This window comes from Epinephelus lanceolatus, chromosome 7 (assembly GCF_041903045.1).
Source record: "Epinephelus lanceolatus isolate andai-2023 chromosome 7, ASM4190304v1, whole genome shotgun sequence".
Taxonomy (NCBI): Eukaryota; Metazoa; Chordata; class Actinopteri; order Perciformes; family Serranidae; genus Epinephelus; species Epinephelus lanceolatus.
In genome coordinates, this window is record NC_135740.1 from 13,995,631 (window position 1) to 14,022,627 (window position 26,997).

Genomic DNA, 26,997 nt, shown 5'->3' on the forward strand with positions numbered 1-26,997 from the left:
TTATGTCCTCCTCTCCACGCACAGGACTTGTCTGGACACGCTGCTCATGACTCGGCCCAGACGGAATCTGCTGCTCTGAATGTTTCTATCAATGCCTCAACACATCTTGTCAACAAATCTAATCTACAGAACTTAGGGCTTAGGTTCCCAAACAGAGTACTGCTCACCATACATTCATAACAAAAGCCATGATTTCAGCGTCTTATGTTGATGGTTTCTATAATTGCTCCGAGCTGAAGGCTTAAAATGCATACAATCATCATGTACTGTTTTAAGCACAACACAGTGATGAAAACTGCTGACCTGATTTTGGGGTTTGTAACTGAGACTGTATAAAAATAATGGACGTAGCCACTGTGACGTCACCCACTGGTTTGTGGACTCCCGTTTTGAGGCCCCGAGTTCGGCATTTTGGCTGTCGCCATCTTGGAGGAGTGAGGAGTGGATTTGACCTATAGACTAATGTGTAGCAGACAGCCTGTCATTTATAGCAGTCACACCCTTAATTATGTGTAACTTTGAGCTGTAATAAAATGTAAATGGGTGAGTTATATAAAAATTCATCCCCAGTACAGTCGTCATGAACAGGGAAATTAGCTATAGAGACCAAAACTGTTTGTTGTGGGTGTAAACATGTTTATTACTGCTGTAAATTTGGGTATTTTAACATGGGGTCTATGGGGACTTGCTTCTGGAGCCAGCCATAAATAGCTATTCAAGGAACTGCAGCATTTGGCACTTCCACATTGGCTTCATTTTTCAGCCCTGGAGGTTGATGCTTGGTTTGTAATCATTCGGTACACCACCTTAAAGCTGCTTTAATCAATATTTTTACATTAACAACAGGTCAGATGACCATTTGTAATGTGAAATGGGTCATATTTAATGACTAACCCACAGAAAATGATCACAACCCTCCTCTCAGCTCACAGAGCTTGTTAGCTTCTTTCAGTTCATTGTTTTGGTTTTATCACCCTCACCTTTACTATTTCAGTTCACTCTCACTGTTCTCACTAATCTTAAGAAAAGGCAGCTGTTTTAGGCAAAAAACAAGCTTGAAAGACTCATTGTGTGCTTTTTACTTAGCATGAAACTAGACAAAGTTAGCAACTAGCTAGTGAGCACAGCAGAACATTTAGCAGCTAAGGAGCCAGATACCCCCCTAAGGACTTGGTGAAGACACACCAGACATATGAGACAAGACTACTGGACCTACGTAAAGGGACATTTCACATTCATTTTATTCCTACCAAACTACACCCACTAACCTTATCACTGTGCTTAAGGAAGTGTGCATCTACTGCTAGTTCTCCTAGCACCACTGAGCTTGCTAATGTTACAGCTCAGCTAAGGAGGAGGCCATTAATCTTTACATCTCTTCTCCACCTCTCGTTGATGAGTAGATGCATGCTTCCCTCTGCATGGTGATACAGTTGGTGGATGTAGTTCAGTAGAAAGAAACTGACCCATTAAATTCATCAGGTGGCCAGAAACAGGTCTGAAAACAAGGCAGTACTGCAACAACCAAGTAAGGCAAGAAACAAGCGTTTAGACAATCAGGTTGTATTCAAGTTAAGCTAAATCATCTGAACCACTTCTTTTGGAAGTAAAACCAAAAGTGAGTGGACCTGGGATGTTGGTAATAAGCTGTCATTGCACAGAGAAACTGCACAAGCACAACTGCAGCGAGGAAACAGCAGGTCAAAGTTCACCAGGAAGTCTATCTGTAATCTGATGGATGTTTACAATGTAGCCTACAGCTACCTACGTGAGTTTACTGTTCACCTTTGTTTCTCTTCAAAGTAAGTTTGACTAACCCAAACCCAGGTTTTGTTTGCAGCATGTCTGATCGTCTTGTGTTTGTAAGATTTCGTTTCAGTTATGCTGTCATTCCTAAATCTCAGTGATTTCCTTGGTGAGTACAGACTTATCCTCCCCAGTAGAAAATGTGGCCAAAAAATTTTTATGGTGCATGTAACAGGCCTACTTTAGGCATTCAGGCATTTTAGACTGTGACTCTAGTTGTCTCCTATTTATCTCAGAGCTCCTGCAAAACCAAAAACATTCTGTTCAGCAGGTTATACATATTTAAAACAGTGCAGGAGCCGATGCCCGGGTGACTGTGTTAGACAAATCAAACACATGACTTTTCAGCAAAATATTTTTTGTGACAAATGAAGGAAATGGACTTTCCTGACTCTTAATCCCCACATGTATACTGCGCTGCTTCTATCAAGTTTGCAGACGTGCTGCTTGGAAAAGAGAGCCAGGAGGAAAGCAGGAGAGTGGGAATGAATGAGGGACACCACGGGAGACAGACAGACAGACAGACAAACAGACAGACAAACAGAGGAATGACAGAAGGCACTTTCCACAGGGTGAATCATGGAAAGCTCCTCAGCATGCTGACAGGCAGAGCGGAGGTTCGGACGACACAGCCTGCCCTGCAGTCCCACCCGCTCTCATTACTCAACTTTTATTGAATCTGAAATGTAAAGAGGAGGGGGACGTATGCGCTCTCTCATTCTTCTCTCTGCTTCTTTCCTTCCCGTCTTGTCTTCCTCCATCTGTCCGTGGTCAAGTATGTCACGCAACGGGAGCCCAGCAGACAGTTAATGCAGACAAGATTAATTTCCTGATGTTAATTCCAGTTGGAACAGAAAACACAGAAAGAAAAAAAAGGAGCTCTCCAGTCGAGTGTTAAACTGGGCGTGTGTCCACTCCACCTTTCTGACGAAGCCCATAAGGCTATTTCCAGATTTCTCTTCTCTGGACTGAAACCTGAATGAATGTTTAGACTTCGTTGGCAGGGACTCCGTTCCTCTGGTAGATAATCTTTGAAAGCTAATGAAAACTCCTAAACCCTCTACATATATTTAAGATAGAAGATTAAATAAATTGTTGCCAGTTCATCTTCTGGAAGAATAAACCATTGTGTCTTCTGTTTATTCAGACATTCTCAGCTCAGATCAAGGCAGGGCCTGAATACACAGGGTTAAGTCCCCCTAGTATTAAATATATCTGGAATGACAACAATGTTCAGTCTTTTTTGAGGCTAACCAAATGAAAATCTTGACTTATGTCTCTGAATGTGGCTGATTGTCTGCATGGGGTTTAATAGTTTAAGAAGTCCCATTCCAGCACAGGCCGCTGGTTGCTAAATCAGATTACACCTCTCAGACAATCTCTTTTTGTCTGCTGCTCGTCTGCTTTACACGTTATCGCCGTGGTTCCCAGAGTCGTGTTGCTAAGAAACCCTCCATTTTAACATCAGCAGACTGTCACTGCATGTCCCATGATCACACCTAGTGGGAGCCAGCGGACGCTCGGTTGGGTAAGCGTGTAACAGAGGGTGGAGTGGTCTGTGGGGCTACAAGCAGCTTCTCAGCTGCCAGCTAGTTTAGCATGCAGCTCACTGGAACATACAGAAAATGGCTTGAGAGTGCTGGAAAATAGCAAAGTGGGGTCAGCAGAACTACCCCATACTGACAAGGTACGGGTGTCTGGCAAGATGAAAAGACAGGGAGCACGTGAGGGAAAGATAAAGTTAGGGAGTGCACACACTTTGACAGGTCCAGAGAGGAGCCTCTACTCTGCTGTGCCCCCCAGAGCACCGCCGCCCCAAACAAAAGGCAGAGGAGGAACAGAGGAGGTCTCTGACCCTCACAGTGAGACCCTCTGATGACCTAACAGAGACAGGAAACAGGAAGTGTGACCCCTGGCCTTTTTCAGGGGGATCCTAACACATGACTGTGCACAGTGACAACAAGCCCAGGATGTGTGGCTCAGACCGCAGCAGGAAGACTCAGCTGTTCATGTCTCTGCTCCATGACAGTTCCACAAAAAGCTAAGGATCAGAACGAAAAGCCCACTGCACATACTGTCACCTGTGTGTATGTGTGTGTGTGTGTGTGTATGCTGTTCCTGGTTAGCGAGCCAGGCGCCTGGCTTGTGCAGCAGGGTTTTTATAAGCCGGCTGCGTGATAATTACACCCAGTGGGGTGGTAGTGGTGTGGGAGCAAAGGGGCGGAGTGGGTAGAAAGAGGCGACCCCAGTTCGGGCCTCAGGGCTGATGGTAGGGGGGAGGCAGGGAAGGAGGGGACTGGGAGGGAGGGCGAGGTGGAGGTATGGAGGTAAAGAGGAATGGGTGGCAGTGGTAGAAGGGATGGTTGGGCCTCATTAGGAGGCAGACTAATTGGGAGGAAAAGGGCCCTCACATGCTCTGTCTGACCTCCCAGCCAGCAGGGGAGAAAGCTGGGGTGGGAGAGTGGTGTCTGTGTGTGTGTGTTTCTGTGTGTGTGTGGAAGCGGAGGTGGGGGGGTTATCTGATAGTTGGATTCCTAAAGTTAAGGAACCATAACTCCTCATAACTCCTCAAATCCTGAACTTACCATGAAGTCAGAAGTCTCCCGGAAAGCGAAAGGATAACATGCGTGTGTGGTGCTCTAACAGGGATACCAACTCTGCCTCCACAAACACCCTGCAGCTCCTTAGAGGTTTACACCAGGTGTCACACTTCATTTAAAGAACCCTCATGGCTTATCCCTGCACACAAATATAGCGGCATAACAGCCCTCCTTCCTCCTCCGCTTCCAGGGCAGTCGTACTTCACACACATAAAAACTAGGAAGGCGAGAGGACGAAAGCCCTGAGGGGGTATATTAAATAACGCTTCAAAAACCCTCAGTAAATAACATCAAACAGAAGTCAGACTCTTTGACTGGAGCGAGCATAATGGCCAGGTTAGCAAGAGTAAGTTTACAAAACAGCAGGCCTAGTCTGACACCCATGGTGTCTATTAGTCTGATAGTATGCACACCCTGTAGGAAAAGGCTGCCGCAAGCTCGCCTTGTCATGAAGCAGCTTTAATTTTATCTCTACTGTAATTATAATACACACAGCATATTATTTATTCATACATTTCAAAGCGTATTTGAAGTGTTGCTTTATTTCATAGCCACTTGTATGTGTCACCGCTGAATATGAGCTGGAAATGTATCTGCTGTAGTCATGTGTGTGTGTATATGATTAACTGCTGCAAGTGTGCACAGTAAAAACTGTCCCAGCTTAAGTGTAGGAGTTATATATTAAAGAGTGTATTCTGTACGAGCATGCACGAGGTGTCGAGCACACGCTGCCCAGGCTCCGGTGGCTCGGAGGAAGTGAGACTGCGTGATGGAATTTGTGGCGCTCGGGATCTGGTTTATTTTCCACCCTGGATTCCTGTCCTACCTGCAGGATTTTCCCAGGTTCTGGCTTCAATTAGACTGGGAAGCTGGGCGGGGGAGGGGTGGGGGGGAGATCTAGGGGTTTAGGAGAGGGGGAAGAGGCGGGTGGCTGGAGGAGGTAAGGGCGACAGAGCTGGAGTCTGTCACACACAACTCAGCACAGCTGGGGAGATGGAAAGAGAGGCAGATAGAGAGTGATGGAAGTAAATGCTAAAATGTGAACAAGGTGCAAGAATAAAAGCACTGGCACGCAATGTGAAGATGCTTGTTATTCTTCAAATGACAGAGCAATTTGAACAGCGCATGATGAAATAATTGTGTTTAGCCGAAAGGCATTCATAAAACTCTTCAACAAAGATGTCTTTCACATCCAAATGTATTTCTCCAAAGAGTGTCATATAGCCAAGAAGAGGCTGTCAGAATGATCCCAGGAGGTCTGACCCACCAAATGGCAAACTCATCTGACAAATGAGTGGGAAACGCTCTGTAATCAAAGACCAATCACATAATTGCTCTATTTTGCCACTAGCTCAACCATCTCCTGTGAGATTAGTTGTTCAGAGGAGAAACCCGATACGCTGGGAAGTTAAACAGATGTTCAGAAAAACAAACTCTCAAGCAAATCTCCTCAGAACAAGAACACATCACCAAAATAATATGTTCTAATTTAAGAGCGCTGCCTCCACATATGTCTCCGCACAAGGGAACTGACTTGGCCAGTTTTTACAATAAGGGAGTATTAATGCAGTGTCAGAGTTACAGTGAAGTTCTCATTAAGAAAACAGAGAGACTTGTCAGACTGGCACTGCAGAATAGTATCATTTTGACACTGCAGCCAAGGAAAGCGTTGGTGTACTCTTTATCATCTTAAAAAGGGACTGTTCACCCCCAAATCAAAAATACGCATTTTCCTTTTATTTGAGGTGCTATTTATCAGTCTTCTAATGTGAGTTGCCGATGCTGAGTGTTGGAGATATTGGCCACAGAGATGTCTGCCTTTCCTTGAATGTAATGTAATTAGATGACACTCAGCTTGTGGTGCTTGAAGCATCAAAAATACACACTTGAAAAACTCAACAGCAATGTGTCTTTCCACATCATTATGACCCAGTTACTCAAGATAATCTACAGACCTTTTGTGAACACTTTGATGTAGGAACTATTTCCTTTCTACCGACTACGCCCACCAATGGAATCACCGCACAGAAGGAAGAGTGCATCTACTGCTAAGTCACTTAGCACCACTGAACTAGCTAATGTTACAGCTCAGCCAAGGAGGACGCCATTAATGTTTACATCTCGACAAGGGCGTAGGTTTCATTTCAACATGGGTGGGGGACACATATGAAATGGGGATCTTGGGGGCTCTCCACAAGTAAGTGTTGAGCATTAAACACTTGATTTTCATGCATTCTGGCAAATTTCATTGCACCAATTTGTGCCTTTTCTGCAGCAATTTATGGTGTAAATGTATTTAATTTTTGTCTAAATAAAAGTCATCTGCTATTTTTATGTTTTTATTATGGGGGACAAATGCACATGTTCTAAATATTGAGGGGGATGTGTCCTCTGTGACTCCCTTGAAATCTACACCTATGCATCTCGCGTTGTCATGAGCCTCTCGTCCATGAGTAGATGCACCTTTCCTTCTGCATGGTGATACAGTTGGTGGGTGTAGTTTGGTAGAAAGAAAATATTTCCTACATGAAACTGCTAACAACAAGGTCTGTGGATTATCTTGAGTAACCAGGTCATGACTTCTGGAAAGAGATGTTGCTGTTGAGTTTTTCAAATGTTTTTTGGCGCTTGAGCACCACATGCCACGAGTGCCATCTAGTTCAATTATATCATATGTATTTTTAATTTGGGGGTGAACTGTCCCCTTACCACACTGCAGGTCACAACACTCAGACAGGACCTCACACAGGAATTTGTTACAAAGTGTGAGCATGCACAGAAATGTCCATGGCTCCTCACAGGCTTGCACTGTTTAAAGATTCCAAGTCGAGAAGCAATAACCGAAGCAGAAAGCCATTTCTCTTCATCCATTTATAGTGCACAGCTCACTTTAAACCTGGCTGCAGCTCAGTCATGACATCAGCTGCTTTAGGCGTGAGAAAACGTTGTTCTATAAGCTGAGGCGACCGGCTCTGAGATTTTTTTTTTCCCTTTTGGTGTTTAGTTTAGCCTCAAAGAGCCACAAAGGCAAGGGTCTCCCTGCCAGACTGTCTCTGTATCTGCTGATTCTCTGATCAACACTGACAACGTGAGAAATGACACATTTCCGCTGCATAGTTGCATTTCACAGCACCATCGTCACGGAGCACTTAAGAGTGGAGGAATGAAACATCAGGGGGATTAAAGTTGGAAGGAAGTGGATTCTTTGGAGGGGTCCCATGTTCCCCTCACTGTTGGAGAGAGTAGCCCCTATATTTTATGACACAGTCTTGCATACTGTGGGCTGGGACTGATTCGTGGTTAGAAAGTGGGTCAGTACAAGCTGGAAGAACCATTGATTGTGCTCACCGTTTGAGCCAAAAGGAGAACAATGTTCATTCAAATGGAAAATGTGTGCAGGATAAAAGAGTCTTATGGGACTTGTAAAGACCAGTATGTGGGTGACCCATGTTCTGAATGTGGAGCTGAATGCGTATAAAGGACAATAATGTACACATTCTTTAGTCTGCAGCTGTGAACATACTGTACAAGATGCTCAAACATAGAGACGACATCACGGGACTGAGGAGCTTTTAATCAGCATGGCACTCTCCTGGTCGACTTCCAGGAACATTACACATACTATCTCATTGTTGGCCTGTCCTCATACACTCCGCACATAAACAGGGCAGATGAAAGTATTTATCTGTGAGCTGTGGCCTGCTCTCTCATATCAGATGGTTAATTAGTCCATTTGCTTTTAGCCCTGCAATATCCAGAGCTGGTGGTCTTTCAACTGGCGGGGAGGCGGAGACCTTGTAAAACTGCCTTTAACTAAACAACATCACTTTCTCCAGAGCTTTCAGAGGTTGTTTACAACATGCCGGCTCAGAGCAGCTAGGACCATGAAATACTGTGTATAGTCAATAAACATTTAGCAGGATTATAAAGCCAGTTTAAGGGGTTGCCTTTGACATCAGCTCTACTGGCAGATATGTTTTTTGGTCACGATTGCATCATGGTTCTGCGGATGGCAATGTCAATCACTCTTTCCACCACTCTAACAACCTAGACAAGTACTGTATAAATTGCCACAAGATTTTGTGCAGACATTTATGGTGCCCTGAGGATAAATAATGACTAATGACTTGCTCATCCCCTGAGTTTTAAATCTAGTCGCCAGCAGGTCAAACATTTCACTGATCCAGTGAAATATCTCGACATCTACTACAGGGACACTTAACTTTCTTTGCCTGGGAAGCACTTTTGCAAAATGACAGGAGGCCAGGGGCCACTTATTACACTACCATTAGTAATATTTATCAGTATATATAATAAATTAAATGTCTGTTTTCAACCTTTCCATATTTGCTGTACTCACTTATCTTTGCTTAGACGCAAATCCTGTCACAGCTAGCGGTACTTCCATTAATGAAAACTATGACCTTTTTTCTATGACAAAGACAAGCTCTTGATGAGCTAAAAATGGATCTTGATAATAAAAATTATGATGAAATCTATGTTTCATTTTTGTTGACCAGACTGGACGAAAAGTGGTGGAATATCAGACATTTAAAATGAGAGAAGAGAATGATAAATAATTTAATAAAACATTTTAGAAAAATGTTTTGAACTAGAAAGCTGAAAAAGGCCGTGCTCCAACTTATCTTCTAATGCTGTATGAGCAGTGTGAGATTGGAGCTGCCGATGTGGTACACTCCAGTTAATAGTCAGCACCAGGATGTTTCGCCTGCAAAAAACCTACAACAGAGTAGCGTCAGCGGTTGGTGCGAGTTATGAGTGGTAATTTGGCATTAAATAAGCAGCCGTGTGTCTGACTGTGGATGGTGAACTTGTTGAATGGATTTGTGAGTTTCAGTGGTGGCTGTTAGCAGCTAGGTCTGCTTGTTAGCCCGTGAATGGCAGCAGAGCGAGCAGCCGCCAGACTTCACATCTGTTCCCTAAAGTTTAGTTTTATTTACTGACTTTGTGAGACATGAGTGTAAACCTCCAGAATAACATATTGCAATTTAAAAATAATTGAGGCTTTGGTAAAGTTCTTTTTCTGCTTGTTAACAGTGAGATGGATAAGTCAGAGTTTACAATGAATCATCCTTTAAACTTGTCATAAACTCTGCTGGAGAAATGCAAGACTGTAACCATGTAGAAATTTGTTCTCAATTTGTAGGCTATTTTTAGAAAAAGAATTATGTCTAAATGATTTTTTTTAAACTTCTGATACCTGTATTGGCCTAATTAGATACATTTCAAGAGGGGAAAAAAAGACAAAAAGTTGACCAAATTGTCATGACTTTTTGTTTACTAAGACATTTTGAGTTGTTGTCAAGTAAAACTTGACCTCTGTTGGAGGGTCCTGGGGATCCTCCACCGAGACTTTTATGAAAACAAGCTCTATTTTGATGCTTTTTATACATTCTGATATCTTATTCATACTGAAAGTGCAAAAAAAATTCAGTGTGAATCAATTTATTTTTGTTGTGAATTAAATAATAGTCAACGGGCCACCCGGCACCTTATTGAGGGCCAGATTTGGCCCAGGAACCATAAGTTGACTATCACTGATCTACTAAATGGAATGACACAAAATTTTGTAAAGGAAATTCATGGTTTCCAGATGATGTATCATAACAACTTTGTCAACCCCCTGAATTTTCAACTAACACCATTGTGAATTTTTAAATACTGTATTGTATTAACTTTGGTGATCCATTAACTTTTTATCCAGCACCACCATCATGTCAAAATTCTAGTTCATGACCATAAGCCTCAGCTGTACTTGGTGCTAATTGTTTGCATGCTAAACTAAGATGGTGAACATGGTAAACTTCATGCTAAAACATCTGAATGCATCACCTTGTCAAAGTATAGCCTCACTGAGCTAACTGTTGAGTCCTCAGGCTCAAATGCACTAAAAGTGTCTGACGCGTGCATTTTGAAATACACCTAGTGTTTTAAAATGGCTGAACATGCACAGAAGTGTTTTGAGGTATGACACACTGCTTTAGAGCTCCTACTCTGACCTTGTTTCAATTTTGGAGCATCAAATGAGGACAGAGCGACCAAAGTCAGTGAAGCAGAGAGAAGAACAGGGACAGAGAAAGGCAGACATACAGCTGGAGCACACACCAGTTTTGAACAATAGCTAACAGGTGATGTTAGCTCTGTTAGCTTAGCTTACAACTTTATAAACAATACCACTGTAATTCTGCAGCACTTAATAAAAACAACTACTAATGCCAACAGCTATACTAGGCCTACTATGTATCTGAACCATTGTTTTGTCATGTCAGATACTAAAAATAAGAAAAAAAAGGCAGAGACCCTTGCTAGTTAAGCCATCGCAGACACTATTATCCATCATGAATGTTCACTGTCATCCACTAGTCATAAAACTTAACTTGCTGCATAAACATAATTAATTAGCACAGTGCAGTGTTATGATTAACTGTGCTTTATGTCACTCACCTGGAGGAATAAATAAAAGAAGAAATGAGATGGCTGCCCCGGTGTTTTACTGCCAACCTGACGAAAGCAGCAGCACGCAGGGTGCACACAGTTGCTCTCATGCCTAATGGTTACTCCAATAGAGTGAATGTGTGGTGGAACAACACATCTTCTTTTTATATTGGCAAATTTCAAATATGGATATACAAATGGTGAGGCAAAATAACAGGAACAGCTTACAATATAATGAAAACTGACACATAAACATCATGAATTGAAACCTCAGAAGTGATCATAAGGTTGAGTGAGCTCTCTTAGGCTGAAGAAAACTTTAATATTGTAAACTTCACAAGGGGAGTTTTTATTGCAGGGCTATTGTATTATGTTGCATCATCTTGTGAGGCGTTCCTATTATTTTGTGTACCCGAGTATAATGATGAATTGTAGTAAAAATATTTGTGTAATCTGATTTTTGCACAAATGGCTTTGAGTCATAAACAGTTTTACTGCACATGAAATATGCAATCAAGCGCAGTCCGTCTTTTGTCAGATGTTAATCCAACCTATTGATGTCGAGATCTAAAGGGAAGTTGGAGTTCAAGCAGAAATGTGCCTGACTCTGCTGTATGGTCATCAGATATGGGATTAAAAGCTCCCATGTGAATCGTCCATCTGCATTAATATCAGGCGTTTATGTAAACAGCATCAAAACCCCATAAATGTCCACATGTATACCACGTCATTAGTACATCGGAACCATTGTGAAATGAGTATTAGGTTACTGAACTGAGAACATCTGATCACACACACACACACACACACACACACACACGGAGATAAAGTTTGACAGTGTCCATGTTTCTAAAGGATTGTCTGAATGTCTGTAACACAATGAGCTCAGTCATTTCACCAAACTGCATTTCCCTGCAAAATCTCATCAAAAGCCCATCAGGAAACTGATCCACATGGTAAACAGTCTGCGCTGCAGCAGCTCTGCTTGTAATCATATGGGTACAAATGTTTGTCCCTGTCAGGGCAGGAAGTTTTGAAAGGCTTATTGCATTAGAGTGTGTATGTGTGCATGTCCTGTGTTTTTAAGATTAAAGGATGTTTCTAGTTTATTACAGATACACTGGCTTTTATTTTTGGCCGTCATTCCTGTTGGTATCAAAAAAATCATATGCAACAAGTTAACTGCTGAGATGTGGAAATGTTCAACGCAGTCACCTGAGTAAATGTTGCCACTGTATTTTTTGGCAAACCAAGGATATGCTTCTTTTGCAGTGTTGGGAGGTAACTTTTAAAATAAATACCACTACAGAATATTGAATACATACCCTAAAATGTAATATGTAATTTATTCCATTAGATTACTCAAACTAAGTAATGTATTCTAAATACTTTAGATTACTTCTGGAATACTTCAAAATCATCTTGCTGAACTTATTGGGTCTTTTCATGCCAAAACACACAACAGTGTCCTGGCTGTGCATCTCCTGCCACTGCACTGCACACACTTTTTAAAAATCTATCTGTTTATGGGAAATGTGTGCCTCATATGAACTGAACACAATGTATAACAACAAGGGAGCGTCGCTCTCTGTCCACACTGAATCCGTTAAAGACGCACTTCTGTTACGTTATGTCAACAAGCCACATAGGCTAACTATCAGCTGTGTACTCAACAGGGGATGTATCCACTTAAAAGATGGACAAGTACTTTCTTTCTACGTTGGTACTTTTTAAACAAAAAAACCCCCCACATTTTATATTGTGATGTTTACTGAAAATTACACACAATATGGCCAACAACAAGGTAGGATGTTATTAGCAATGGTAATTTACCAGAAACTTCCTTGTGATCTCCCTCCAGCCAGCTGCTTCCTTATTTTGTTTTTTTTGTAGTTAAATGAGATGTTGTGTAGATCACTCCTCAATTCAACCTCATGAATCAGCTGTCCTGCATCCACTGTGGTGCTTGCAAAGCAAGCGACAGGAAGGACACAATGTGAGATCAAATGCACCCAAACAAATAAAATAATACATTTACGTAACATACTTTTTGAATATGGTAACTGTATTTAAAATACCACCAATTTAAACTGTAACTGAATACAGTTACTCATATTTTGTATTCTAAATACGTAACTTACTTGTATATTGTTACTTCCCAACCTTGTTTGTACATTTCACAGGTAGCTGATATGTTCAAACTTAACGATTATTTCTGTTTCAACAACACTGGGGTTCATGTGTGGTTATATTTCGGCACAAAAACCAATTGGTTATGGTTAGAAAAAGATTACATTTTGGCTTTACCACAAACACGGCTGGAAATGTCCCAATGCATCATTTAAAATAGAGTACTTGCTTTGGTCAGTCTCAAACAGTAGTCTGTTGCTGTCTGCTGCAACATACAAATGTATACCCATACCTGTGGTTTTTACAGAAACGTACAATGCCAGCATATTATTCTGGCGACTGGGCTGGAATGTTGCAACATTGATAGAAAGAAGTCATATGAGGACAGGGACACGTACAGTGAGATGATCATACAAATTTTTAGCATACTTCCTGGTTAGATGAATTTATTTGGAAGAGAAAAATAAAGGTGAGCAGTAAAATAATTAACTTGACTGTATGTTGTAAACATCCTTCATACTTTAAGGACCTCACTTTTGGTTTAACCACATAATAAAGTGATTTGGATTATCTGGCATAACAGCTGCCTGTATATAACCTGTCAGATTATCTGCCCAATTTTGTTTTTCACCCTGTCTGACTTTTTTTGTGATGTTGCTGTGATCTAAGCAGTTACTTAGTAACTATAAAGTTACTATAGTACAGTGTTTTTAAACAAAGTACAAAAGATGGTCAAAACTATAAAAACATAGGACTCACATTGAAAAAAAAAAAAAAAAAAAACGAGAATTATTTTTTAAACCTGCACGTAACATTGCGAGTGAGATCGGGGATGAATCATGACGGGGATTTTTGAAGAGGATAGAGGGTAAGTAAACACCTAACACTTCTGTTCAAGTACCGCTCCTCTCGCTTACAGCAGGCCAAAGCGCACATGAGGTAATACAGCAGAAGTAATTGAGAAAATTACAGCGTCTCAAACCACAACTCTCTGTATTTTTCTTGAGGGTCTCTGGTTGTCAGAGTTGGAGTGGAGGAAGGTCCACAGTTGCTCCTTGGATCTCCCAGGTTGTTTAAACAGGAGAGAGGGATTGTAATCCACTGTGACAGGCCTGCGGCACTCAGAAGCTCAAACACATACATGTAGACAAAAACATGCTCACGCAACCAGACTTCACAGATGTGAGATGGTGTGTGTGTGTGTTGGGGGTGGGGGGGTGGGGGGGTGGTTAGCAGCCATCCCAAGTGTTGACAACTACAAGTGCAACCACCAGGAACCAGGAAGTACAGACAGATCTGTGGGCAGATACATCTATCTACAGAGGCTGACTTTGAGCCTGCGTGCCAGCATCTCTGCACTCAGCCCACTCCAAAAGGTGGTTTCCATGGCGACAGCAGCAACGAAAAAAGGGGGCTTTGGCCTTGATGACAGCTGGGGCTTACAGAGGATGGAGGACATAATCTATTCAGAAGTTTCCAGTCAGTAGTATTTTTTTGTTGTGTTTAAAAACAGAACATGGTGTTGACATCACCTTGAACACAGATTGTCGATAAAGTTTCTCTCAAATATGAGAGAGAAAGGCGCAGCACAGCAGAAGGCATCTTCATTTCACATCTTGTCTTGTCCTGTGCTGACCTGCAGCAGCTTGGAAATCAATGTCCAATTGTGAACCAAGAGGTAGAACTAATGGTGAGGTAAACCATTACGCCTCCACAGAGGAGAGGGCAACTTGTGTGCGTAGAGAGACGGCTTACTTGAGCTGTTGTAAACTTTAAAAGACACAGTTTAACAAGAACTCACAGGAGCAAAATGACAAGTGGTGGAAACACACAGACCCTGGACGACACACACACATGGACACAGCTCACCTGGTTGATGTGTTTGAGTTTGTCTATGATCTGGCTGATGATTGGCTCAGGGGGCTTGTTGCTTCGGGACTCTGAGCCGGGGTGTGCTCGCTTCAGGCCAGGCCCAGGAAACCTGACAGGCCAGAAAGAAAAATAAATAACTCACTTCTTATATTTCTGATTGTTAAGAGGAGTTTCACTGAATTTAGACACCTCAATTTGAGCTTTATGAGTGGGAGACATAATGAACTGCCGCTGCTCTATCACTCCACACAAGGCGCTTATCACCACCTAGTGTTGACAACATGAATGACAGCTCCTCTGTTTTTCTTTTTTTCTAGTTTAGGGGCAGAGCTGCAGAGCTGGAAAGTTCATTTGTAACTCAACCCTTTCCAAAGGACTAACTTTTCCCTCGCTGAAGACATTACGTCTATAAAGTTAAACAGGGGATAATATTTTTAATGTTTCAAGATATCTTTTTATATTTTTAATAAAAGCAGAGGAGACTACAAACCTCTTATGGAAGAAAAGTATTTTTGTTCAGAAGCATCAGCCTTTAGACAGAGAGGCTGTTAAATGCTGATATAAAAATGTTTTACTATTTCAAATTCAGCCATGAGCTAAAAACATCTTCAAAGGAGTTAAACCATTACACAAGGTCTAGCTGCTAATTAATTTCATGCACATGAAACTGGTCAATTAGTGGCTTTTAATCATATCTGGTGTAAATGAGAGGACATTAGCAGAGATGTGCTTTTGTCCTGCTTTAGCAGCGAGGGTATATTTAGGTAAAAGCAGCCTACGGGCAGGTGCTTACATGTCCCTGTGTGTAACTGAGGAAACGCGGCTCTGTTGACACCTGTGTATGTTATCAAGAGGAGGGGCTGGAGAGTCTGAAACTTTCCTGCAGGTGTTTCACCGCTCTTGGCAGAGCCAGGATTTAACCCCTTCCCACCACACCATCGCAGCTTTGGCATGAGACAAGCGTGTCTGGATGAGTTAGAGTCAGGATCGACAACATATCCTCCCCCGGGCACCACAGTGATATGAGTGGTGGTGAGGGCAGAGGTCATATCTCAGCGTAAATGCCATCTGCTATATTGCTGCAAATGTTGGACAGATGAAGGACAAATAGGCCAAAGTGGGGAAAATTATTTTCAGACGAAAGGTGAGTAAGAGAGAAATGAGTCTTGAAAAAAACATGTGTGTAAGTGAGATTGTATGTGTGTGTGCAAAGCATGAGGTCATACTCTGTTCTCATCATTGTGACACCGCCCTGAGCACCCACACACATCCAAAAACACACACACACACCTTTCACCTGCCATCTCCATTCATCAGTCTCCCACTCTCCCCTAAGCCAGACTTTTCATTAAACTCAAATTACATTTCCCCAGTTATTTATTCTTCTTATTAGCCATGATCTCACCCCCTCTCCACTGCTAATTATCACATTAATAATGGAGAGAGATGTGTGATCCATTAAGGCGAGGAATAGAGGAAATATGGGTCGAGGAAGGAGGATTAGAGGAGGGAGATTTTGACTGACGATTAGGAGCCGAGGCAGGTTAGCGTTTCACGTGCTAGATGCCAGTCAGATAGTTTTACCGAGACGTAATTTAGTGTGTCTCACCGTTAAACTCTTTTTCACCACTGATAGTCTCAGTTGTCAGCTTTTGGTTTGTTATCTGATCGTTCCTGTGTTATTGTTCGCTGCCAGCGGAGCTGATGAGATCAGTTAACTCCAGTGATAACCTAATCTAATCTAACACAAATTACCATGCTATTAGGTCCAGTCTGAATGAGATGCCTCTCACATCAGAGTAAACAACAGGAGGGGAAGAGACCCCAGGTGTTGAAGGACTATATAATGGAGTCTGACGCTTTTTACACCGAATGATCACACTTCCAGTCCTACGATGCAGACATGGTCAAAGGTCAGAGTATGTGGGGTGTAAACAGTTACTGTTAATACACTGTACGTCTCCAGGCTGAATGTCATCTTGAGCAAAAACCAGAATCAAATTTAGATGATATCATAAAAACAGCTATAAGGGACTGTATGAAAATTACTGAGGTGGTGAGGGGGCCAAAGCTTGTCTTCATCTCTGTTAAAAAAGGCAAAGCCCCTCTCCAGGGGTATTAATGTTTTTCTTTTAACCGACATCTTCAGAAACAAACTACAACATCCGCCCGACAACATGTCTCAAATCTGTACAACTTGTTTAATTGTGTACTTCAAATTGAATCTTCATATCTGGTAGAATTTCCAATGTGTGCTTCCAATGTAGACAAATGGCATGGCTCTGGGGATGGCAATGTCCATCTGTCTGTCTGTGCACCATTTGGTCCAGCCTGAAATATCTCATCTATAAAGTAATGCAAGGATTCTGCTTTTTGTTAGTGAGCATCGCCCTGATTCCCTCGTCCAAAAAGCCAGTGGTGTTTTTCCATTGGATTGTGGATTATTGCAGAAAATAAGCTCTGTGGCAAACAAAAAGTTATGATACTTATACATTTTGCTCAGCAAATGAACACCACTTTTATGACCTTTGAAGCGTAAATACATCCCCCAGAAGTAAAAAGCTAACATAAGGTTATTAACGAACTACTCTATGGTCCCATGACTTCAACATTGCCACCCCATTGAGACTGTAAAGCTGTGTTTGGCATAATGATGCTTTGTGGTCTCATTTAAACACTTGTTAGCGACCACCTTTTTTAAGATGTGTAAAAGCTTCAAAATTCATGAGTGGGGTATTTAATGTCCTAGAACAAGACTCTCAAGTCTCTTAAAGGGGAAGTATGCCCATTTTTTTAATTCATACAGGCTGTTCCCATAGTCGGAAACAGTCCAAAAATATTAGTAAACATGAACAACTCCCAAATACAAAAAGCTAGAGTGCTAAAACTCATATTTGTGATGTCATAGGATATAAAGCTCGGAGCTGCTACATAGACAATGAATGGTAAAAGATGTTCTAGATGATACTGAGAACACCCAGGGAATGTTCTGAGTATATGGGTACATTTTCTGTTTCTGAATTGAGAACACTATAATAGAATAAAGCTCATGACCACTCTGATTTTTGTCTTTGAAAGACAGCAGCTTATGTTCACAAATACTGACTGAACCTCCCTCGGCCATGGAAATAACAAATTGGTATTCTTGATTTATGTGGTGTTCCCCTTTCAGCTTGTGTTAATATTATTTTAGGCATCTAACCAAAAACCCAATTAAAAAAACACTGACTTTGAGAGAGACTTTGGAAATATGCTCACTCATTCACAGGTTTTAGGACTCATTCCTGCACCACAGTATTAGATGGATTGGCATGAGCTGTGGTACATATATCAATGGTCACTAGACTTTGTATTCTACCAACAATCTGGTAATTCCCTTGACTTTCCTTCTGAGTCCACCATGAGGTTGACATTTGTAATTTTTCGTTAACTGTCTTAACAACTACAGGATGGATTTCAGTTTTATCGACTTAAGACATTCGTGTTTCCCTCAAGATGAACTGTAATCATTTTTCCTCTCACACCACCAGATCAAAATTGTATTCTGTCCAACACTTTGGTTTTTGTCCAAATACCTGCAAAACTAATGACATTCCCATCAGCCTCAGCTGTACTTTCTGCTCAGTCCCAATTAGCTGAAGTTTGACTGTTAACATGAAGTAAGATAAGAAATGGAAAACATTACTCCTGCTTTACATCAGCATGTTGGCACTGACAATGTGAGCATGTTGCCATGCTGACACTCACATTAAGCTTCAAGTAAAGCTGCGTGCTTGGGGACGACTGCTGAAAATTTGCCTTTTGGATAACACAGGCACATTAACTGTGATCAATGTGCAGTGTCCCTGGAAAATACATTATTAAAACCCGGGTGCAGTGACAAAACTGTTGTCCCTTGCTTATGGCAAAGTGCACCTTTATGAATCACATTACAAGTGAAAGTTCTTTTCCTTGTGACTTTTTATGTAACCTTAACTACTTTGCAAAGGAATGATGAAAGAATATATTGATTTAGGATGATAAAATAAAACTCCCCTGCTCTTCCATAAAAGTCAGACTACTCTACCTTCAGCCAGAGGAAAAAAATGACCTCCCCTCCCCCTATTCATTTTCATTTTCATACAGTCCCTGAATTAAATGTTCACAGTTGGCATAGCATCTAATCTTTTATCACTTATCACACACACATGAGTTTACACTGTCATTAGATCCAAAAGAGGAATGGAAATTTACTGTTTTGACTTGACACGGCACCCCATCTGTTATCACAGTTATCAGTGTAACGCTCTTTGATGTGGTAAAAAGTGTTGCTCCTCTGATCTTGGCTCCAGGTGGGATGGTAAACACGTCTGATAAAAAAGCGCCACATTTAGCTGCAAAGATCACTCCTCAAGTATCGGAGACATTCAGTACCCGACCCCTCCAGCGCTTACCCCCCGCACCCACCCAGTCTAAAATTATCTGCATGAGACAATACGAGAATGAATGCCACGTTTGGCTCTGGAGTCGGTCCTATCTGTGAGGATAATGGAAGATGATCCAGAACAAATCTCGGAATGAAAATGTACCCCGAGTGAATTTGCAGGCATATGCCCTCACAGATGACACAGAGAATTGCTTGCCTGGAGGCATTGTAATCTCTCCATCATTTCGTCTCTTTTCTTGCCTCCCAGCACCTTCCTATCGCACTGTTTGGTCCAGTTTGTAATCATCCCCTCAGGACAGCTCTGCCCTCATGCCAACCTGATGTCTCCTCCCAGATTGAGACTCTTTTCTATCTCTGTGACAGACTCTCTTTCAGCAGTTTGAGAGAGCTCGGAATTTATTCTCAGTCCTCCCTGGGAACAAGAGGTAAAACATTAACCTGCAGCGCTCCTCGTCTGAATTGTGTGCCTCTGCATTGATTAAATTCCACACATAATTTACAAAGCAAAAAAAAGGAAAAAAGGATGATATCTATAACCATCTAAGCCAAATTGAAATTGGGGCCAGCTGACGGTGCGGGCGGAAAGGAGGAAGTTATGATGTGTGGAGCCAAAGGACAGGGGTGAAGTGAAATATTGCGCAAACCAAATGAGGTTCTGCAGGGTGCACGGGAGATGTTGAATGAAGGAGGGGAGAACGATCGAAACAGCAATTAACTAAGCGAGAAGAAGGTGACAACACGCCTGACATTAATAACATCCCATAGAGCCAAAGTCAAGATTTACACTCACACTCGGTGGGAGAGGGGGGCCCTCGTGTGAGGCTCATCAACTCTGGGCAAATTTACCCTTCAACTCACCTACAGTCTCCTGGGTACGCCGCTGGACTACTGGGAATTCAAGAATCAGAGCAGGCTATTTGTATAACTGATCATCTAGTAAGGCAATAAACCTGAGTGGGACCATCCTGCAGGCTGGACGCTGTGCTAGGGAGCAGATCTGTCTATAGGGCTCACAGTATGTTTTACAGCTGTAAATACAGGCAAATGAGACACTGATTTACCTGTCTGTCATCTCCTGCCCATTCCAGCAGAGGGAGTGGTTCGCTGGAGCAGGCTCACGGCTGCACAGTGCCTCCCCAAGACCACTGTAGAAGGAGCTGAAGCCCTTTAGGTTGGAAATGAACTCCCTGAGGAAGGCAAAGAAAGGAAATGATCAACATAGAGAGAGACAGAGAATAAAACTTCAGTTAATCTGAATATGACTCACACACATCAGCAGGGAGAGGAGCAGAGAGATAAAACTGTCCTACAGTGAGAGAAGGAGAGGCACAAGGAAAGAAACACAAAGAAGAAGAGGCAGAGATGGAATGAGAGAGGGAATTCAGCTTGAGAGCGAGTCGATGAGATCCCCCTCGAGAAGGAGAGAGTAAAAGAGGCAAGAATAAGCAGTGTCTCTGTTCCTAATTGACATTAATCTGGCCATTGTGCTGCAGAGGCCAGCAGCCCCGCTGGGCATTATTACACTGTTCATTTAAGCCTGTTATTGCATCAGGGGTGTTGAAAACACTCAGGAGGCGAAAGACTGAGTGCCGCAAGGTAACGGGAAGAAACCTGTCCACAGAGTCAGGGACAATATTTGTCTGCCACTGCCCCTGAAGTGGTCTCGATAGTGAGTGCTGCTTCATCAGCTGGAAGGGTCTCAGTCTGGATTACGTCTCCTGATTTCCTCACCTGCGGAGGCTGGCTAAAGTCTCATCAGAGTCCAAGGATGAGGGCTGAGTGTTGCGGGCTGCAGAGGCAGCGGGAGGCTGGGGAGGAGGGGATCCGACTGAGCGAGAGGCCCGCTGAGGAGTGTGTCCACACATCCCGCTCACCTGCAGAGGAGACAGGAGAAAATGAGAAACCGGGATTGAGTGAGCGAATTCAGTTCCCCAAACCTCTTCACCTCACTTATGTTGCATTGCTCCCAGTTCCTGGCCCTGAGCCTGTTTATTCAAACTCTTAATAGCAATGACACTGCAGACAGTAAGAACCTGTCAACAGCCAAACTGCCGGCCTTACTCAGCTGAGCCCCTCTGCAAATTGTCATCTGTTTGGGTTTGTTTATTTTTGGGAGGGATGAAAGCAGGGGGATTTGCATAACAAACAAGTCATTGTATCCTCTGCCAGCCGTTTCCGCCTTGTTCGAATTTGTAATCATAACACTCCAAAAACGCGAGCGTGAAAATAAGGCCTCTCGTTTGCTTCTTCTTCCCCCATATAAATGCCATTGTGTTTCCACACGGGACGACATAACAATAATAAATAAGAAGTCCCTCTCTGTCTCTCAGAGATAATGGACCTGGCACATTCTTTTCAGGTGCAATAAAAATGCAAATGGCTGTTAATGTTTAGCTTGTGGTTTAATGATTTGCCGGTGGTTTAATTTCCCCCGGGGATACTGGCCGAGGCTTAATTCTGCCATGTAATGTTAACAGCTAATTGTGCCCAGCTCCCCTTTAAGTGAATAGGCTGGCACTACTGCCGCTGAATACTGATGTGACCTGATAGAGCAGCACTGGACATCTTTATCTGGTGGCAACTGTGGCCACAAGCGCTCACACACACACACACACACACACACACACGCACACGCACACACACACACACACACACACACACACACAGATTTCCCAGCGTAAACAAAAATGAATCATTTTATGCAATTATTCATTTGAACATAATGTACCCAGGCCCATTAACATGATAAACATGCACTCCTACATAAAATAATGGCAAACCCACACACTTGCATGCGTGCTGACACACACAGAAATGCTGATCAGCTGAAAGACAGAATGATCAGGGTTAATCAATGCAGCCTTGTCATCCAAGGATATAGTTCTAGTCATGGCACAGACACCTCAGTCCACACACACACACACACACACACACACACACACACACACACACACACAATCCTGAAAGTCACAGATGGTTGAGTTCTCCTGCACCAGGCATTCACTAATACCCTGCATCCCTGACTAGCCATCTCCACTAACTGCCCCACTGTGTACTTGGGGAAATCTCTTTTTCTCTCTCACACACACACTTCAGCCCATTGTCTCTGCCACCTCATTCTCTTCCTCTCGTGTAATTCTCTCGTTCTCCTGCGCCTGGAGCGAGTGCCGGTGCTCCCACAGGCCATGATTAATGTGATTGGAGCTGCGTTCCTCTTTTTGTTTGTGCGTTCCCGGGAAGCCGTAGGGGAGTTGTGGCACAAGGGAGAGACTGATTCAGCACGCGGGCCCCTCTGCCGCCGCCTCCCATCCCCCCCGCCCGCCGATTGTTTCCGGATTCTTCAAGGAAGGGGCTCATTAGCGGGGTATTAATATCACCCAGGGCTGGACTAACACAACCAACAGGAGAGTCTGCAGATAAAGCCTGCCTCAGCGTGAGAGCTCTGAAATATCTGCACACTTTTATCTGCACCAAGCAGCCTGCCTCACTGAGAGAGAGGTGCTGACGGCCTGTAATACAACACACACACACACACACACATATAGACCTCACAGTCCACACGTTGGTGCACTTGCACACCTGCGTCTCTGGTTCCATGTGGCGGTGTGCTTGTGCAAACATGAGGTAAAGATAAACTCCAAACAAATCAATGGCAATTCATGTGGTTCCTGACACTCCAACGTATAATCAGGCTTTTCCATTAATCTTAATCAAAAGGAGTCGTTAATAAGAAAACAGTGTGTGGAGGAAAGATGATACTAATGGTGTTATAAAGGTGGCAGGGTGCCATGCACAGCTGTAACAACATATTGGAGAATATCTGGTGAGTAATGTTTGTGTTCCAGGGGAGTCCAGGCTTAAGGGAGAGACTGAGTCAGCACTCAGCCCTCCTCTTCTTCCTCTTCCTCCTCCACCTCCTCCTCCATCTCTATGCATTGTTGTTACCAGCATAGGAACTGACTTCTGGTGGAATGCACACATTATAGGCATCCTATTTCAGATGAAACCCTTTCAAATCCTCCCAGTGAAGTGGAAATGAAAGTCTCACTATATATATGTCAAAAGTAAAGTTCCAGACAGCTATCATGGTTTAACTTCAAATGGATAGGGCACTGTCTGGATTTGAAATGAGGAATATGCTGCAACAATCTCTCAGTTTGATGTGGTGTAAATTGTTAGTTTTGATCAAGTAAGCTGTAGCAGCTGTTCCCAACCGAGAACAACTCTCACACACTGTCTAACTTGCAAAAATGATTATTTTAATGCTGCAACATTTCAGTAAGAGACTAACTAAATAAACCATCAGGCAAACATCAGGCAGTTTTCCTGATGAAGGTCTGGTTAATGAAAAAAATGCAGAAGTTGTGTTCTGCTCATCTCTCCTACGCACCTGTTTGTAAATAGTTGTGTCAAGTATTCCTTTGCAACAACCTTTTTTGTCCCACAGCCACACTAAACAAAATCAAACCAAAAAATCAAAGTTCTATGTATGCCATTGTTAACATTAACAAACTGTAGCAGCAAACATCAATTTGTAGAGATATGTAGAGATATAAGTGACAGCATCCTAAGCAGGGCATGAAGTTACACTCACTGTGTGTTTGTTTTTATCCAAGTTTCACAGCTCCTTGTTGAGGTTAAAGGTCCGGTCAGGCGTGCATGGCATTGCGAATCCCTCTGTGTGTGTCCCACTGGTTAGCTAATTGTCCCTACAGTTACAACTGATAACCCTGTCCTGGAAACGTAATGCCCACCCTCCAGTCCCCCCCCCCAGGTTAACACTGTTGGCTCTGTTAGCACCGTCGCTGCTATTGGCACTGTCAGCACTATTAGTTAGTTAGCACCGTCGCCATTTCAGCTCAGCCACCTTCATGTTCGCTTGTGACGTCAGAGGTGAGAGCCGTGTGCAGGCAATCCCAACCCAGACTCTGAATATTGTATGTAGCACCATTAACAGACACCAGTGAATGTGTTCTATTCATATGATATTAATGTGGAAGTGATTTAACACCATTCATGTGGATACTGTTAAAATATGTTTTTCAAACAATTGAACTGTCAATGTTAAGGTCAGTTTAGTGAAGCTTGCATTTATATCAGAGTGAACTCGATGTTTCAGCCATTAGCTAACTAGCTATTTCAACTGTTAATGGATTAGGCTACTTGTTGCTAACCATTTTGACCATTTATCCATCACTTTTAGCTAAGTGTTTTCAATTATTTATTTGTGTTGCAATGTTTGTTTCTCTCTCTTAACACAAACATAATAAAATGCATATTTTTTTCTTTTCAAATTAGCAAAGCTAGCTACTCCACAGGCTTTCCACTTATCCCATTAAATCTCCAGACATATCAGCAATAGGGTTGTCTGCTGAATCCACTCCAACACTAGGTGCTGGTCAAGGCAATGACATCGAGGAGGAAATGACTGCACACTAAGCTCCAAATGATTTTTAAGACACATTCAACACAATCTAGCCTTAAAGAAATACATCCTACACCTAGTATTAAACAATCAAAAAGGATAAACATACATATATCTGTGTGGTAAAAAAAGGTTTAGGCTCATCTTTTTTGCAAATAGATAGGCACTTTTTTCCTATTTTTAAAATGGTCTTTTAATGTTGTGTTTTATAAATGTTTGTCTCTATGTTATTTCTGTATCTATACATCTCTATAATGGCTGAATGACTGCAGGCCCATGTGCCCATTTTTAGATAATCCTCATTAAACTGGGTTATGGAGACATCTGAACACTTTGCTAAGCATTCACATACACAGATCAAAGCTGATTAAAACACAACACATGTACTCACATTGAATTTATCTTTAAATCTCACTAATCAGTTCAGCTCAGTACGCCTATTTAGTAAATCCAATGTGTCAGGAATCTCGACCTCACGTTAATGAGATCAACAAAATCCCCAAATATTTTGAAAATGATAATTTGTTAATATTTTGGCACAAAGTTGAAGATCTCCTACATGATGAAACCTGAGATTATCAGTTCTAAAAACATATAGGTGACTAAATAGACCCTACTAAACTTAATTGACTAAAATAAGCCGTGCAGATCAGGGTCTAATTTAAAACGAGATGTTTGTGCATTAAGGTTAGATGCTTGTAAGGAACATGGATTTCACACTTCTCACTCAGAGTTCTGCAATTCCTGAAGCATTCAGAGCTATGAAAAGCCAATAATGCTTCATGTCTTTTTGATTTTATAGACACTGTCCTGATGCAGACGAAGCAGTCAGATCTGTGGGTCTGAAGTAGGTACATGATGTTTTCTCTCAAAGTAGGATGGAAAACAGGTGTAAAAAAAAAATAAGGAATGTGATACAACCCAAGAGAAAGTGCAAAGAGGGGGAAACTGTCTGCATAAGGAGAACAATAAAAATGTGATGAATGGCTCTTTTGTTCAAATGATGTTATGCAAATGTGTAACTGAGATTTGCAAATTATAAAAGCCTGTCAATTTAGCTCTGATCAGCTTAACAAACACAACGCTTACTCTTCATCATCAAGTCAAACGTCTCAGTTATACATGCAAATGTATTTGTAATTTACATGGTCAAACAAAGTGCAAATTGGGCCTTAAGGACTTCCATAATTCATATTAAACACACGACTCAATAAATAATAACTCTGATATGTTACAGCATATATAAACATGATTTATTGCATGCTTGAAAGCTCAAATGGCTCTCACAACTTCTGTATCAACATTATGTTTGAATGGATAAATAAGTAATAAAAATGCAGCAAAGATTTAATTAGTGCTCGTTTCCTTGCTGAAGCAACAGTTTGTATGTGATTTGATCCGCTTGAGCTATTTTTGTGCACAAAGGGGAAGAAAACAAAGAGATGATGAAAAGTGTGTTATTGACAAAAAATGTTACAGGCACACAAAGGGATATGTCATATCAGACCTATAACTAAGCACCCAACTGTGAGTGTGTAACGATACACAACTCATGTGCTCTGCTGTATATCTCCTCCACTCTTGGTCAGATCCATCATATTTCTGTCTCAACCTACTTCCCTTCTTCCTTTTCAGCCGAGGGGTCGCAGGGTGATGGATGTCTCCTCTACACTCTCCTGTTCTCCTTCCCCTTGGGCTCGCTCTTCACACTCTCCCCTCCATTCTTCCCTCTCTTTCTCTCCTCCATCTCTTTGTCGCTCCTTCTGTCCTCTCTTTCTCCTCAGTAACCGGTAAAAATAGAGCTTCATAAATCATGCATCTTCTCTCAAAGCAGCGTGTAAGAATGAGAGAAAAAAGAAATAAATGGGAGGGGGGATGAAAGAGAGAGAGGGATGTTGAGGATGAGATGCAGAGACGGAGGTGGATGACATCAAACTCCAGGAGAGGGGTGGGAAGTTGACAGGGGAATAGATTGAAGCTGCAGGGCTCTTGGCTGCCCTCTCTGTCTCTCTGAACATTGGTTGATTCACGCTGGAGTTGCACCGGATGGAGGAAATGAATGTTAACATGCCGGGGAGCGGGCTGGCAGACGATGAGTGGTCATCTCCCCAACAGAGTTACATGTTTCAAGCCGACATAGAAGAGAGGAGATGTCTCCCTCACACCTCGAGGACTCTCACACTCAGATAGAGTCGATCCGTTTGTCACCTTCAGTAACAGGGGTGTACATTCTCACCGGAGGGGAGGTTAAGTGAGAGATACCAACCACAGGTGCAGTTTTT

The 26,997-nt window shown here is 42.3% G+C and overlaps 1 protein-coding gene across 2 annotated transcripts in view; it reads right to left on the minus strand.

Annotated features, from left to right (window-relative positions):
- gpc3 (glypican 3) overlaps positions 1–26,997 on the minus strand; it is a 151,153-nt gene that overhangs the window by 25,967 nt on the left and 98,189 nt on the right. For both annotated transcript variants that reach the window (XM_078169201.1, XM_078169202.1), the window contains exons 4-6: positions 21,022–21,164; positions 20,352–20,477; positions 14,862–14,973 (exon numbers count right to left, since the gene is read on the minus strand). In XM_078169201.1, the coding sequence (XP_078025327.1) occupies positions 14,862–14,973; positions 20,352–20,477; positions 21,022–21,164 (381 nt within the window). The remainder of the gene's footprint in view (positions 1–14,861; positions 14,974–20,351; positions 20,478–21,021; positions 21,165–26,997) is intronic.